This window comes from Nyctibius grandis, chromosome 25, assembly GCF_013368605.1.
Source record: "Nyctibius grandis isolate bNycGra1 chromosome 25, bNycGra1.pri, whole genome shotgun sequence".
Taxonomy (NCBI): Eukaryota; Metazoa; Chordata; class Aves; order Nyctibiiformes; family Nyctibiidae; genus Nyctibius; species Nyctibius grandis.
This window is the reverse complement of record NC_090682.1, coordinates 4018535-4033939: the sequence shown is the minus strand read 5'-3', so window position 1 is coordinate 4033939 and position 15405 is coordinate 4018535. Positions and strand designations below refer to the sequence as shown.

The 15405-nt window shown below is 46.0% G+C and overlaps 1 protein-coding gene across 1 annotated transcript in view; it reads left to right on the top strand.

The window, feature by feature from the left end:
- The window catches only part of UBASH3B (ubiquitin associated and SH3 domain containing B), a 73847-nt gene that overhangs the window by 45218 nt on the left and 13224 nt on the right, over positions 1–15405 (top strand). Inside the window, exons 2-9 of the mRNA XM_068418367.1 lie at positions 1395–1448; positions 2033–2219; positions 2735–2933; positions 5155–5324; positions 7514–7722; positions 13562–13697; positions 14104–14224; positions 15170–15292. Coding sequence (XP_068274468.1) covers positions 1395–1448; positions 2033–2219; positions 2735–2933; positions 5155–5324; positions 7514–7722; positions 13562–13697; positions 14104–14224; positions 15170–15292 — 1199 coding nt within the window. The remainder of the gene's footprint in view (positions 1–1394; positions 1449–2032; positions 2220–2734; positions 2934–5154; positions 5325–7513; positions 7723–13561; positions 13698–14103; positions 14225–15169; positions 15293–15405) is intronic.

The following is a 15405-nucleotide window of genomic DNA, read 5'->3' as shown; positions in this document are numbered from 1 at the left end:
CCGTAACCCTATAGCCACAGGTTGGACCCTGGAGTCATGACCCTTTTCCCTCACTTGGACCTGTTTCCTGTAACCAACCAGCAGCACTTTCTCACAGCAGAAAACACAGAGTGCATACAACATGGATCTTGTCCCTTTAGTCAGACACATTCCCTCCAGCTCAGAGATGTCAGCAAGTCTTTTGCACCATTATCAGGCTGTAACATACCTTATTTAGTAAGATTAGGTTACGGCTTCAGGCCAGCCGCTGTAAACTAGAAGTTTTCCTGTCCTCTAGTCAGATTTTCTGTCGCTCTGAGACATGGCGTATAAACCACAGAGCAAAAGGGAGGCAGCTGCTTTGGCCACATTAACAACAGGGGACAGCTGCCTGGAGACCCCACTGTCGCCTTCTGCAAAGGCTTGCTCTTCAGACCTTCCTTCACCCACACCATTTTGCACGAGTATGTGCTGGTTAATTAGATTAAACCAGCATCCTCTTCATTTTGGCCTCTTCCCACCACACCTGTAGCACTTGTTTGACAGCAATACTGCCCTTCTTCCCTCAAGTAAGAAGCTCTGAAACCACCTATTCATGGGGAATTTGCCTCCCGACACCCAGCTGAGGGCCTGACTTCTGCCCCATGACCCTAACATTTCTATCCTTTTCTGCCTCCTTCATTCATAATTTTTGCTAAATATTTATGCCACTTGGATTCTGGACGAGTTTCTCATTTTGGCAGTCTCTAGCGTTACACGGCTGAGCTGATCCATGGCTGCATTTCAATGCTCATGTCGAGCATTTGGAAAACATTATTACATGGCTACAAGTTAAACAGCACTGCGCTGGTTTGTTCTGCAACTGGAAAACTTGCTGAACAAAAGACTTGGGTCTTCCTAGCTGGAGTGAAAAGGGATTTATAGGTGCCCTGAAGGGAAGTAAGCAAAAGAGCACTTGCAATGCAGCAAGGACAGAAGGGAGCTAGCAAATTTGGGCAGGTTGTTGTAACCTGAAAAACCTCTGGTTTGTGCCCTCTGGTGGCAGTTGGATTTTTCTTGTCCCCAAACTTTTTGATTTTCATGCTGAGCAAATGACCAGCAAAAAGGTCATTAAATGGCAATTTAATGCTTCACTATTCAGAAAAGCACCAGGCCAGGCAGGGAAACGCCAGAAGTCCATATCTCATACTTTGAATAAGGCTGCATGACTTTGCCCCTCAAAGTGTGTACGGCGATTTGACAGGCGGCACGTCCGAAAGAAAACCCCAGGGCTGAGAGAAAGCGTATCCTGCAGGTTCCTAAACACACCATCACAGCCCTTCCCCAGCAAGGACCCAGGTTCAAGCAATAGGTGTGACTATAGCCATATAATCCAACATCACTGAAATACTCTTTTCATTTTGTTCTCTCTTCAGACAAAAAGCACTGGCATCGACAGGTGGAAGAAGTGTTCAAGCAGCATGCGACTGGTTGGTATGAAGTAATAAATGTTAAAAAGAGTAAAAGAAATTAGTGAATTTAATGTTTAAGATTTTAGCCATTAGAATGTGGAATGTTTAAACAGGGGCATTATCTGAAAAGCACTAGCAAAATTAGTGAGACATTATTTAGGTGCTGTAAGCAAGCATTGCAGAAACAAGCCTTGTCTGAGAGAGTTTGTGATGTCGAGTAATAGCAAAAAAAGGTGAGAGAGAGGGACCACTACTCTCTCCACCCTAGCACCTAAACAGGAAACTGAGAGCTGCCTTTTCAAAGATGTTGAACAATTTCTAGTGCTCTCCTCCCTGTGTTTTGTACACTGAAAGTCAGAAGGCAGCAGCAGTGACCCGGGTTAGGTCTTCAGAGCCTCAGTCTGAAACTAAAAACCAATTTTCTGTATTACTTGGTAGTGGTAATGGGCTGCAAGGGAGACAGTGCACCTCTCTGCCTGACCTGCTGGGGCTGATTTTTTCCATAAAGGGAGAACGAAAGGGAGTGAGGACAGGGGAAGCTGGTTTTGCTGGGAATAAATACATATTTATCTGTCAATCTAACACTTCTTTCACCCTCTCAGGCTGTTCTCCCACGTGGGTGACCCATTCCTCGATGACACCCTGCCTCGGGAGTACGTCCTCTACCTGCGCCCCACCGGCCCCCTGGCTCAGAAGCTGTCTGAGTTCTGGCAGCAGTCAAAGCAGATCTGTGGGAAGAACAAAGCTCACAACATTTTCCCACATATCACCCTTTGCCAGTTCTTTATGGTAAACCAGAGCTCCTCTTTCCGTTGCCTTTATGCATGCGCTCACGAGCAGCCCATCAGGTCCAGACTGGAAACGTTACACGCTTTGTTCAGCCGCTGCAGAAGGGTTTGTTCTCAGGAGCTGGGGGGGTTGTTACCAGAACTGCCTGATGCCTGGGCTTGTTGAGGAGGTAACTGGTTTTTAGGCGGGTTGTTTCCAGGGAAGAGCAGCAGCAGCAGACCAAATTCTCTTAATCTCAAGGGATGGTTGACTCGAGAAGAGATAGGGAGGCAGGGGTGAGGTTGGGAAGGTTACTTGGGGATAGCTGATCCTGCTTTGAGGACAAGGGAGGCGCATATGATTTCTAAACATACCTTTTTCTATGACCCTGTGATTTTTCTCACTGCATAATAGCAAAGGTAGACTATTCACACCCACCCACGCAAGCCTTTCCTTTCTCTAGCACTAGAGAGCTAAGCACGGGTGTAAGGAATGATTCTCCACCTGAGAAACACTTGTCCCGTTTCCTTTGGCAGTGTGAGGACAGCAAGGTCGATGCTCTCACTGAAGCTCTGCAGGCCACCGTGATGCGGTGGAAATGCAAATTCCCTGCCCCTCTGCCTTTGGAGCTCTACACGTCCTCAAACTTCATTGGGCTTTTTGTCAAGGAAGAAAGTGCTGAGGTGCTCAAGAAGTTTGCTGCAGACTTCGCTGCAGAGGCTGCTTCTAAAGCAGGTGAGTGTGCTGGCAGCTACAAAGAGCTGATGGCTTGGTCAAGTCTTGGGCATTTTCACAAACCAAAGTTTTGATGGCATGAAGAAACAAAGCTCATTAAGCCAATACTTGATTTTTAAAAGTGGCCTGAAGGCTAAGAGCCTGAGAGGAACACCCCATCGGGTGCTTTGGGTTTCAGTGCTTTTTCAGTTGAAAGATCACCTCACACTTAGTCTCAAGTGTTATCTCCTGAAAGGGAAGTTGACATTTGGTGGTTCCTTAACCTTTCAGATAGACGCTTTGTCTGCAAGGCTGAGCGTTTCCTGCTCCACTCCTACCTCAAGCCACTGCCACAAAACTTTCCTCAGCCATGTAAAGGCTGTGTTTGATTTTTCACTGCATTTCCGAGATGCAGACAGGGCTCTGTGAGAAGACCTCAAGTACCCTGGCAGCCTGTGAGGGAACCTTCTCAAATAGCCCTATCTCAGTACTGACATGGCTGGCTCCCTTGCCTAGTCCTCTGCTGCTTCTGGAGGGGGGAACCCATCAGGAATCAGGAGCGGGCAGATAACCAGAGCACCCTGTGCTCCAACAGTCTCAACTGATGAACAGGCTCTCCAGGTGTCCTCCAATTACGTCCAGACTTGGAAGTCAGAACAGCATCAGAGCACTATAATAGCTCCCTGACTAATCCTCCCACCCTCCATAGCTGTAGTGCTCAGTTGGACTAGGCACAACACAACCCGTTTAGTCCTTCTTTATCACAGGCTTATCCTGGAGTTTAAGTGCATCAAGATATGGCAAATTCTGAGTCCCTGGGGTGTTTCTGTGCTAGACAGGCACTCCGTAACACATGCAGAACAGTGACAAGTCTCTGCCCCTGGTTCAGAGAAAGAGATACAGACATGTTGTAGGTTCATCACACCTCTGAAATGCATTGCTTTCACCTGATGGTGACCTAGAAGTTTTCTTCCCTTTAGAAGAGGGAGGAAATGGCTGTTATCTTTACAAATGCACATTTTGGAAGGCAGCAACAACCACAGAGCAATTAGGCGGGTCCAAGGACTGCTGCAGCCACGTGAGAGCAGCACAAGTGTTTCCCTGAACAGCACAGACGTACCCTCCAAACCAACACAGTCAGAAGGGGCAGTTCTTACCCCAGAAACACTGACCCAGAAGCAGGAAGCATCAATGGCTTCCAGCAAGCTTCTGCCCCTGCGACTGCCTCCAATTCAGACCAAACTGGTTCTTTCTTAGGGGAAGCCGATTGCTGCATTGCAGTCCACAGCTTGGTCAGGTTATCACATTAAAGTCTCTGGGGCTTCTTCAGAGCATATTTCTTCTTGCTGATGAAAAAAAGATGGATGAGCTTGCAAAGCTACCCCTGGCTGGCACTTGGAGCCAAGTCTCTGAATAGCTGCAATTTTGACTGAATAATCAGTCAAATTTAATTACAATTTTTGATTGAATAAGCAAGAATAAATTACATGCAAACAATGTATCCTGTGATTTCCACACCTACTGGAAGAGTCCCAATATTTCACATTCTTTCACCTTTCTGTTTTCTGGAATCTTTTCCTAATAAAAGTTCTTTTTCTGCACAATCATTTTGAATCATTATCATATCAATGTCTGTTTCCACAGTTTTGGAATACCTCACTCTCAGTGGGCAAACTGGTAATCCAACTAACATCCAGGGAAAACATTCAATCAACTCGCAAGAACCTGTAAATTCCATGGATTTGCAATTGCTATTGTAGGAGAGAGAACAGAGGAGGGAGTGTAAAAATTATGATTTTTAACTTGCTTATTTTGGAGAGATCCACATCTGCTAATGAAAGAACAGCCACGCTTATCCTGGAAAAGTGTCTTTTTTGGCAGAAGACTGAGTGGGTTCAAAATTACAATAATTGTTATCACACCATCCAGAAACACGTTGTTTTCTGAATGCAGATGAGTTTTGGCAGTTTGGCAAGGATGCCTTGTCTACCACCCTGGCATGACTCAGGACTGAATCAGACCACAAATCTCTAATAATTTGATCCAAGGTGCCAACATATATAGGGAACTCACGTTTGACTTCCCCAAAGCCTTTTCAAAAGCTGCCCTACAATTTGTTCCACTTGAGCTATCTTTAAAAGTTCAGCTCCCAGCTCCTGTTCAGAGGTGATAGACGCTCTTACACCTTCAAAAAGCCGCTAATCTCAACAGTCACTTGTTAACTGACATCTTCTCGTTGCAGATGTTCACGTGGAGCCCCACAAGAAGCAGCTCCATGTGACGCTGGCCTATCACTTCCAGACCAGTCACCTGCCCACACTGGAGAAGTTAGCACAGAACATCGACGTCAAGCTGGGCTGCGACTGGGTCGCTGCGATATTCTCCCGAGACATACGCTTCGTTAATCACGAGGTAAATTTTTTGGAGCCTGTTTCAGTCCAAAAAATTAAAAAAAAAAAGAAGACCTAGCAGAGTTGCAGGCTGGTTTAGCTGCGTTTGCAGCTCGAGAGTGCTACAAGCTGCAAGCTGAATGAGGACTCCCATGTGCCCTGCTGAGACCTGTACGGATACGTAGCACAGACTATACAGACATTAAGGAATTTGCCTCAGGTCCCACAAGGAGACCCAGAACACAGGTCTCCTACGTCCCACCAGTCATCTTAACAAACAGACCATCTTGTCTTTTTTTTTTTTTTTGCTTTTTACTCATACTGTCTAGACTTGCTATTTCACCCGCCTCGTTTCTTGCTTCTTGTGGGAACAATGTCCTGCTGGATTAATTAATTCTAACAATGACTCTCCTGTTAGCTCAACATAAGATGGTCTGATCTCTCAAGAACCAGGCCAGTATATTAACCTGACCGCTATCCATTTCTTCTGTACAGACTTGACATTATTATTAATCACAGTATTTAGTTTCATCATGTAAGAAACGTTTACCCTCATGGCCTACATACCTCAGTTACTCATGGATTCTATACCTGCAGTATCTAAGTGTCTTAACATAGTTTTCTTAGTAATGTTGTTTCGCAACACAATATACAGAAAAAAATATTATTATTTCCATTTTGTAGATTGGGATCTTGGGCATAGAGAAACCACACATGAGATTCATCTCACCTCCCTGTAAATATCCCCACGTTAGACCTCTAAGTCTGAGCCAGTCTGTGGCTCCCTTTGCACTGAGGCTCGGTGCGAAGAAACAGGCACCTCCAGAAAGTGAGTCATCTGACCCATCCAAGATGTCTATCTCAGGAGGAGATGAATCAACTTCTGGAGGAGGGAACCTCCAGGAGGTGCCTGCTCAGGCAGCTAACTAGATCCCTAAGGTTAGGGTGATTAATCCCACCAAAGTGCAGTGTCCACCATCAGAATCACAAAACCTGTGGTGGAGTGGGAAAAAGTGATTTGAGTCCAGCGCACAATACACAGATGCCAAAGCTTCTGGAGAGCTGAAGTGTCTCGTGCACAGTGCTCTGACCCAGCCCAGGCCATGCTTCCCATGCATGTCTGCCTCCTTTCCTATCCAAAGAGTCATCTTGTCCTTCAGGAGCTGCAAGTAGTCAACACTAGCACTGACTGCAAAGGGAGCTGCTGACGAAAACCAGCTCACATCTTTGCATATCTAACTTCAGGCAGCCGTGTGTGAAAGTTTTGGCCTTGTGGTATCAGGTAACAGTGACTAGTTTCCATCTTCCTTTGAAGATACCACAAATAGTCGAGGAGGATTAGTGAGCAAACAGGCTGACACCATTGGGAGATCAGAGCTGCTCAGCAGATTATGGTTTTTCTTTGCGTGATGCCATTGCAGAACTCAGGCTTGGCCAGGGACAATAACATGTTTGTTCTCCTTTCAAATGGGGGACTGCAGTAGCCATTTCCAGGGAAAGATACTGATAGACATTTAATACGTGTGGATTCCTCATGCTGCAGTTAAGAGAAGATTACAGAATTATACTCACTGATCTTTCCCTTCCCTTTTAACTTAATCCTGTTCATGTTAGGAAATACAAAGAAAACATCCCAGTATTTCTCACTACCTGTTTTTTCCTGTACATTCTCATGAAGAGTTTTGAGAGCAGGGTGTCACAGACTCAAACCTGTTAGCTCCCTGACAGTGTCTCTGCCTTGTGTTGAAAAACAATAGCAACAAGGAGAACTGCTCTTTTAAATCAGGCACAAGTAGGTAAGCCAAAAATAGTCACTGACCACTAGAGCTGTGTAAATTCCAGGTCCCAATAAGAATTCAGCTGCATTTTTAACAGGGCGCTTAGATTTAAGCACACAGTCATGTTTTTGTTTGCTCTAAAAAATCATCCCCCGCTTTCCCTCCTGGTTATCAAAGACATGATTGGAATCAAAGAGGGAAGAAGGAGTAAATACCTAGAAAAGCTTTCCAACAGCAAAGAGTGGGAAGCGGCAGGAATTCCCTGAAGGCGAAGCTTTCCTGGATAAAGTACAAAGTGATGCATTACAAGGAGAGCTGTTCACACCTTGCTAAGGTTAAAGGTTCGGTACAGGAGTGCTCCTGCCTGGCTCTGCTCAAGGTTCCCTCCCATTAACAATCCTTTCATTCATTTGTGCTTCTGTTTCTCCCCCAGACTCTGCAAGTGATCTATCCTTACACCCCCCAGAATGACGATGAACTGGAGCTGGTCCCAGGGGATTTTATTTTCATGTCCCCAGTGGAACAAACCAGTACAAGTGAGGGCTGGATTTATGGCATTTCCCTTGCAACTGGCTGTTCTGGGCTACTGCCTGAAAATTACATCACGAAGGCGGATGAATGTGGGACCTGGGTGTTTCATGGGTAGGTAAAGCTGCTCAGTCCAGTTTCCATCACTGTAAAAACGGGGCTCAGCAGCTGTGATTTCACCTGGGTAAGTGAAGAGTCTCCCAGGGCTGCTGAGAAGGTCGCTTGGGGGAAACACACACAAAGCCCCATCTCATAAGCAAAGGAAGAGCAGATGCTATCCCTGCGCATGGGAATAGAGGACAATGTGATGTATTTAGCTAAGATGTTGCAGCAACTATTACTCATAGGATCGCTGCTGCTGGTTAACAGAGCCGGAGCAGATGGCTGCTGCAGAGCCACTGCTGTGTAGACACCTCTGTGGTGGGACTAGCATCAGGAAGGTTTAAATCTGAGCATTATTTTGGGAAGCGAGATCTTGTGTGTATAATTCCCTGGGGAAAAGCATTTGGGATCGACAATGTTTCTTAAGATACATAGCAAGATTTTCAGAAGCTGTTAGTTGCCCGCCTGCCTTTGGCTTCAATGAGAATACAGACCTCACCTCTTGAATAAGGTTATGCCTTATGCCTCTTGATTTCGATGGGAATTAGTTAAACAGCAATAAAAAAACTAGTGCTTGAGGGGTAGGTCTGGGCACTCCTGCAAGGCTGTCTGCATCTCTAAGCACCCAAACACCTCTGACAATTGTGGAGTACAGGGAGTAGTTTGTATGTAAGAGCACAAAACAACAAGGAGAGGGGAAAGTCACATTCCTGCCTACTGCCCCTCTGCAAAGCACCACGCAGGTACAGAAGTTTGGTTACGGTCACACCAGCAAGCAGGTTAGTTACAAAGGGAAGGGATGGAGATAAGAACAAAACACAAGATAGTTTGTATTTCAAATCTCAGTGGGCAAACATGACCTGTGGGGAGAGAATCTGAGCAGAAAGGGAAAGCATTCGGTAACCCATGTCAGCACAGGACAGCCAGAAGCGCTGACCTAACTCAGCAGTGAACAGAAACTGATCCAACAACTCCTCAAATCAACCAAAACACAGGAAACAAAAAAAGCAAAAAGGGCAAGCAGTCTTTTCCTTTGCCTGTGACTTTTCAGGCTTAACACATGCAACGTGGTGACTGACAGACGGAGAGCAGGCACAGGGCAATCGTGGCTTGCAGGCTGGCTTCCAGATGTGACTGCCACTGACAACTGCCCTTCTGTAAACCAGCCCTGGCTCAGCCCTGAGTCCTCCCCAACCCAGAAGTCCATCAGGCAGGGAGAAGCATAGCAGGACATCACTCATTCACCCCTCTTGTCACAACCATCTATTCTTTTCTTGCCTGCTCTCTGAGAAACAAACACCACTAATAAAGGGCTTTCATCCATATGTTAGCCGAACAGAGCAAACCTAAATATACCGAGTCTGTCACTATCAAACTCCAATGCATCTTTCATTATAAGGAAAGAAAAGACATCCAGTAACCAGGGCTTAAAGAAATTAACATCAAGACACACGGGCAAAGACAATCAGAGTGTTTGTATGAAGAAAGGACTTAATCCAGACCCTCCAACCTGCAATCCAGAAAGACCATCCTTTCTTCCCCTAAAATTTGCCAGCCAAAATGGTCTCAGGTCCACATACACTGCAGCAGCCTGGTCTAATGGATTCTGCTTTTTTTTCTCACAGTGCCTGGAAAAATTTTGAGGCCTAGGGAGTAGCATGGGAAAGAATTACTATTGCAGCAGCAACTAAAAGGAAAGCCAAATGTTTTGTAACTCCAGCACCTCTGCCTCCAGACAAGCAAAGAAAGGAAATGCCCCTTCCCTGATTACCGCTCAAGACTATAAATCATGAATTGGAGCATGCAATATGGAGCATTTATCAAAAACATTATTACATACCCGGAAACAGTCTCATTTTACACAACGGCTTCCCGCGGGGAATATTAGGTTACAGAATGTCATGCGGTCAAAACAATATAGCAAGCTAAAGAACAACCTAAGCCCCACTGCTGTCTAGGCCATGGTATTCACAGCAGGATCCTTGTGGTAAGAGAAGAACTGCACACAGATTATCTTCATTTCATAGGCATGAAAGTTAAGCACAGCAGTACTCACCAGGACTGTAGGAGAACTGCCACAGTACAGGAGATGGGACCCAGCTCATGGTGTAGGGACCGAGGCTGCTGCTGGTGAGAGATGCTGTGATCCTGGGGGCTGGTTTGTGCTGCCTTGCTGTACACAGCCACATCCCGTTTCATCCCTGCAGAGGATGAAAAAGAAAGAAATGACAGCCATGGAGCTTTCCCTCCTAGTCACAGGAGACTGCATTCTTCAAGTGAAAATCATGCACTATTGAGATCATCACGAAAATACAGCTCACTCTGGGCTGCAGCACCCTGGCTATACCACGCAAGAGATATGACAGGCAACATGCTATTCTGGGATATTTGATCAAATCTTTAATACAGCAAAATTAGATTGCTAGCACATTTCACCCGAAAAAAGGTTTCCCTGTTGCACTGCTCCAGTGAGGCAGAAGCTGAACTGTGGCCTTTGCAGGACATGGGGTTTATGGCTAATACCCAAATAGTGCCTCAAGAGCTCTGCCCGGTGCACAGACCTTCCTGGCTAGCGCTGTGCAAACATACAACAGCAAGATGTCCCTGCCCTATAGTAAGGTCTGTACCTCAGCTGCAGACCAACAGGCTGCCATCACTAAGAAGACAAGCTTGATGAGCTATTTAACAGGGGAGAACAGGCTTTGCCTTCAGGGCAGACTTACTGCCCATGAAACCAGGTTGTGTCTTGAGAGACTCCAGGTCTGAATCCTTTCCCTGTCTACTAAAAATAGGAATGTTATCACTTCTATTCTGCAAACCCCAAGGATTTTCCCTACACCTAAACTACATTTCTTCTGCATATGGCAGAAGTAAGTGTGCTGTCTTTGTATCTGTGGACCCAGCACCACCCAAAAGCTAAAACTTGTGATGGTTCCCTGCCCTGCTTTTCCATTACCAGCAAAGCCAGAAATAGTCACCTCCTCTGCCCCGAAATGGATAGAGGCGCTGTAGATATTACACAGCAGTCTATTTCAGCTCCTCGTGAGATGCCAAAGCTATTCCTTGCCCCTTTAATAAACCTGAGAAATCAGACTTGGCACAAGCACCAGGGGGAGGAAAAACAGCCCTAATTTTTCAAGCTATATTTGGCCTTAGTAGGTTTTTTCCCACCCTGTCTTCCTCCCATTCTGCAACAATGACTGGTTCATTTTCCCCAGGGATCCCTCTCCTCTAGATAATGATGAGTGATGCGGCAGAGGAGTCTTCGCTACACAGAGCTGAGGACTAGCATAGTTGTGCCATGACAGAGACCCTTCCTCCACCCTCTGCTGCAGCATCTCCATTCTTCAAGGGGCCTTTCCTGACTGGGAGGACATTGCCTCCAGGGACACAGCAGTTTCCCTGACAGAGCAGTGAAGGCAAGGCATCATCCAGAAGACAGTAGACATCGTTGTCTGCCTTCAGTCTCTGTTTGCCAAGAAGAGGAACCACAAGCCTTTGGGAAAAGCTTCCAAACAATGACCTATGCTTAGGAGATGACTAAGCTGAAATAGCTTCTGTGGTTTCTGTTTTCCAGCAACATCAAGGAGATACCACTGAAGACATACTGGTAGCTCTCCTCCAGACACAGCAAGATAGTATGCCTTTGCCTCATCATCATTCGCAGTGAATCCTAGCATCTATAAATAGATAGTACAGTGTCCATGGCCTTTTAATAAGGGCTTAGAGAGAAAGAAAGTCTCAGAAATTGTGCAGCAGCTCCTGGGGGTAAAGGGAAGAGGGGTAACCAAACAAATCCTTAGTGTTCTCCTGGCTAGTGTCCTTAAAAGACCGTCACATGGGCAAAGCAGGAAGGGGCTGAGATGGGGTGCTGGGCTAGAAGCTGCAACACAGGAGGAAAGACAGAGAGCTCAGGCTTAAGACCCACTTTGTACTGCAATAGAGATGTGGCCTAGCTAAGAAACTCAGATTCTTCTCGTATCAAGATATTCACGTTTTCGGCTCAGTAAGGATGTATCTGTGCTAGCTGCACCCACGCTCCAAGCTGGCCACTTAATACAGTGATAAACGTCTCTTCATGCTCCCTGCTCAGGGCTCAGCACACGCAGGCAGCTTTTGGCTCAGAGTTGGCCTTATCCTGCCAGCTGGAAGTGTGGTCTGACCTTACTTCTGCCTGCAGTATATCGCATGCATATATTCTGAGGAGGAGGGTTAGACACGATTTCTCACCACAGCACCTGGTAATATTTCCCCCAGCTTATCCACAAAGCTCTCCTGCCCACATTTAACTCCTCTTCAAGATCCACCACCCCTGTTGCACCTCGGAGTCATACCGTGCCTAAACTCAGAGGGGTATTTGCTGCTCTACCTGCATTTGGGCAATGAGAGGAACAGTTCCTTGGAGCAAGCCCAGCCCCTTTTGGGAACTCAACCATGGATAAAATAAATACAGTTATGAGACTCGGTAATGCTAGAAGGTCAGGTCTGAAGAGCAGGAGGCTGGAGAGGGTATCTGCTGCCAGAGGGCTGTGCCCATGGTGGCTGCTGCAAGGCTGCTGCCTCATGCTGTTGGACAGGGATCAACACCACTGTCCCCAGCATGGCTGGTTCCCACCTCCTGCTCCCTTTGCCTGCCAGCACTTCTCTGCATGGCATCTTCACCTGACCGAATAAGCCAGTACCTCAGTCTCATCCTTGCACCCTAATTCTACCAGATAAGGGACCAACAGCAGGATCAACAGTGGGGTTTTTTTTTCTTCTTTAAACTGGTGCAAATCATATGATCTCGCAGAAGATCAGTTCTTTACAAAAATGCAGATGACCTATTTTTGTTCCACTGGTAGAGGCACTTGGTGTTATTTTAATAGCTATGAAGCCCCTCTGAGATTTCATCCTAACTAGGTGCTAGTCAGGAAGCAACTTCTGACATATTTAAGGCACTGAAAAGTGCAAGCAATGGCAACTGTTTCTGTCAAAGTAAATGACCATATACATTATCTGACAAGGCTTTTTTTTAATGACTAAGCAAATGTAACCTATACAATATAACCTCATCAGCAGAGGGTCACTACAGCTTCTCTAATTGCCTGTCAGCATTAACTCCTGAGGGTCTTGGTCAAAGTCTTTGAACATCTGGGCACGAGATCTTTATTCAGAGGGACCATCATCAGATAAGGGAGAATGGGATCTGTTATATCCCTATGGCTACACTGAACAGGAAGAACTGGTGAGAATAAATTCCCACTGTAGATGGGAAATGGAATAGATAGCACTGAAAATGTAGAAACAACAACCCAGACTGAATATGCCATGTACCTACCAGGGGATACAAGCTATTTTCTGCAAAGGAACCGTGAAAAGTGCCCGGCATGAGAGGCAGGGCTGTGCTCCAGCTTTCTGCTGAAGCAATAGCTTATGCTACAGAGATGAGCGAACACGCTCTGTAGCCGTTAGTTTCCAAACTATGGTCTGCAAGACCATGGTAAGTAATGTGCAGCTGGTCCCCAAATGATGTTAGTGAGCATCCTGTGGCTGTGAGGAAGGTCTTGGCATTTTCCATGAGAATACTTGAGGGCTGACAGAGCCTCGCAGACCAAAGTTTGGGAACTGTTTTTCTGCGAAACTGCTTCTAAGGAGACAGAAAGCCTACTGAGAGAGGATTTGTCTCTTCATGTGTGTACATCACCTAGCAAGGTGCTCTCTAGGCAGCACTAAAATACACATAATAATGTAATACCATAACAACAGTAATTATCATCAGTTCCTGAAGAATACAGAAACGTCCTTACTGCAGCCTGAGCGCAAGAAGTCCAAAGCATTCCCAAAGCCAACATCTTTCTATTTTTGGCAGGTCCTACTCAATTCTGAATACTACATCTTCCCCATCCCTCCAAGCCTTCACTGACGGAGCTCTGGAAAGAAGACAGCAGGAAGACCAAGGACCTGGGGATGCAGGGCCACTCACTATCATCTGCCAGAATGTGCAGGTAGGGACCCACACACACGTATAAATCACACACAGTTCTAGTGGCAAGTTTCCAGCAACGGGGTTCTCCCTGACAACTTATCCTCTGGTCTCCTTTCACTGCCTGCATCAGAAGTTACAAGTTAAAGTTCTCTACAAGCTTTTGAATGACATGATTAACCACAGGCACAGAAGACATCGCTGTCCTCAAACCTGCTCTTAGCATGGGGCAGCAGTGCCCCATCATCTGCTCACTTCAGCAGCTTTATACCAGCATGAATTTACCAACCTTACGAGACCTTCCTGTACCCGTATTTGCATGAGGGTAAAGCAAGAGGTGCCTGGTCCTGACTCCCATTGGTAAATCAGGTATCAGAAAAACCCTTGCACTTTCTTGAAGGTCAAACATCCTGTAATTTTTCTTCCAGCCCCTGAGAATAACCAGCCAGCCAGGGCCTCAGAAACGCTGCCTGTTTGTCTGCAGACATGGGGAAAGGATGGATGTCGTTTTTGGGAAGTACTGGTTGTCACAGTGTTTTGATGCCAAAGGTGAGTGGGCTCCCCTGGGTCTCTCAGGCTCTAGGTTTAGATGAAGGAAGGAGAGTGGCAACTGCCTGAGGCAAAGCTTAGATGGAAGCCATAGTTTCCTACGACAAGGTGTTGCTCTGAGCAGTTACGAGTGGCAGAGCGCCTGGGTGCAGAGCACGGCGATGCTAGGGCTGCAGTCAGAAGCAGAAACACAAGCCAGGGAGTAAATACTACATTTGCTAATATTTGGGAAACTATTGCAAGAAAAACTTCCATTAAAGTAACATCGCCAAAGAACATTTTCATTTGGAAATGAAGTCATGCTGTTGGTAGTCAGTGTCCAGTGCAAATATCTACTACCTCTTCTGCACAGCTGGCTCTTGGTCCTAAAGAAGAACACTCCTACAGGTACAGTTCCGAGGCCTTTTGGGGCATAAATTGGAGTTTGCAACCCAGTAATATGCTTGAGTTTCAGACTATAGTTAACAGACTATAACTTCAGGCTCTGTCAGCATTCGAGCTGATGGGAAATTTGTCAGAAAAGTCTTTTTTTCTATTCAAAAAATGCCACTATCTTATAGTCAAAATTGTTGGAAAAAGGGATGATTTTACAACTACCTTCTTTCTAAATTACGTTTGAAGACCTCTGACATTTTAGCCTGCTGTAAAAGTGTTACCATTTGAGGTTTCTTTTGTTGTGGGATGGAAATAAATTTCCTTTGAGGCATTAAATCTGCCCTAAAGGTAACTTCAAAAACATTAGCAACATTCTCTGCTGATTTTGAACTGATACTTAATTTTGTCAGATTCCTGACAGTTTTACATGGGAAAAACTGCTCAACAGCCAGGTCTAGGCAGCGCCTGCAAGGTGCTGACGTGGTGAAAGAGGGTAGGAACAGGCGTGACGCTCTCTGCCTCTCTCTGATCAAATAATTCCAGCAACTGCTTCTAACCTTTCCCTCCCAGGAAGGTATATGCGTAGTAACCTGAATATGCCTCACAGCTTACCTCAAAGAAGCGGTGGTTTCAGGGATTACGAAAAAGACGCGCCCATCACCGTGCTGGGCTGTACGCAAGCAAGGCTTGTTGGTAAGTTGTCCTCAGCAGACAAGAGCTTTGCCCAGGAAGCTTTGCTCTCTGCCACCCACACACCCAGCCAGAGAAAGAGAAAGTGCCAGGCAGAAAAAAAATGAATCGGGTGC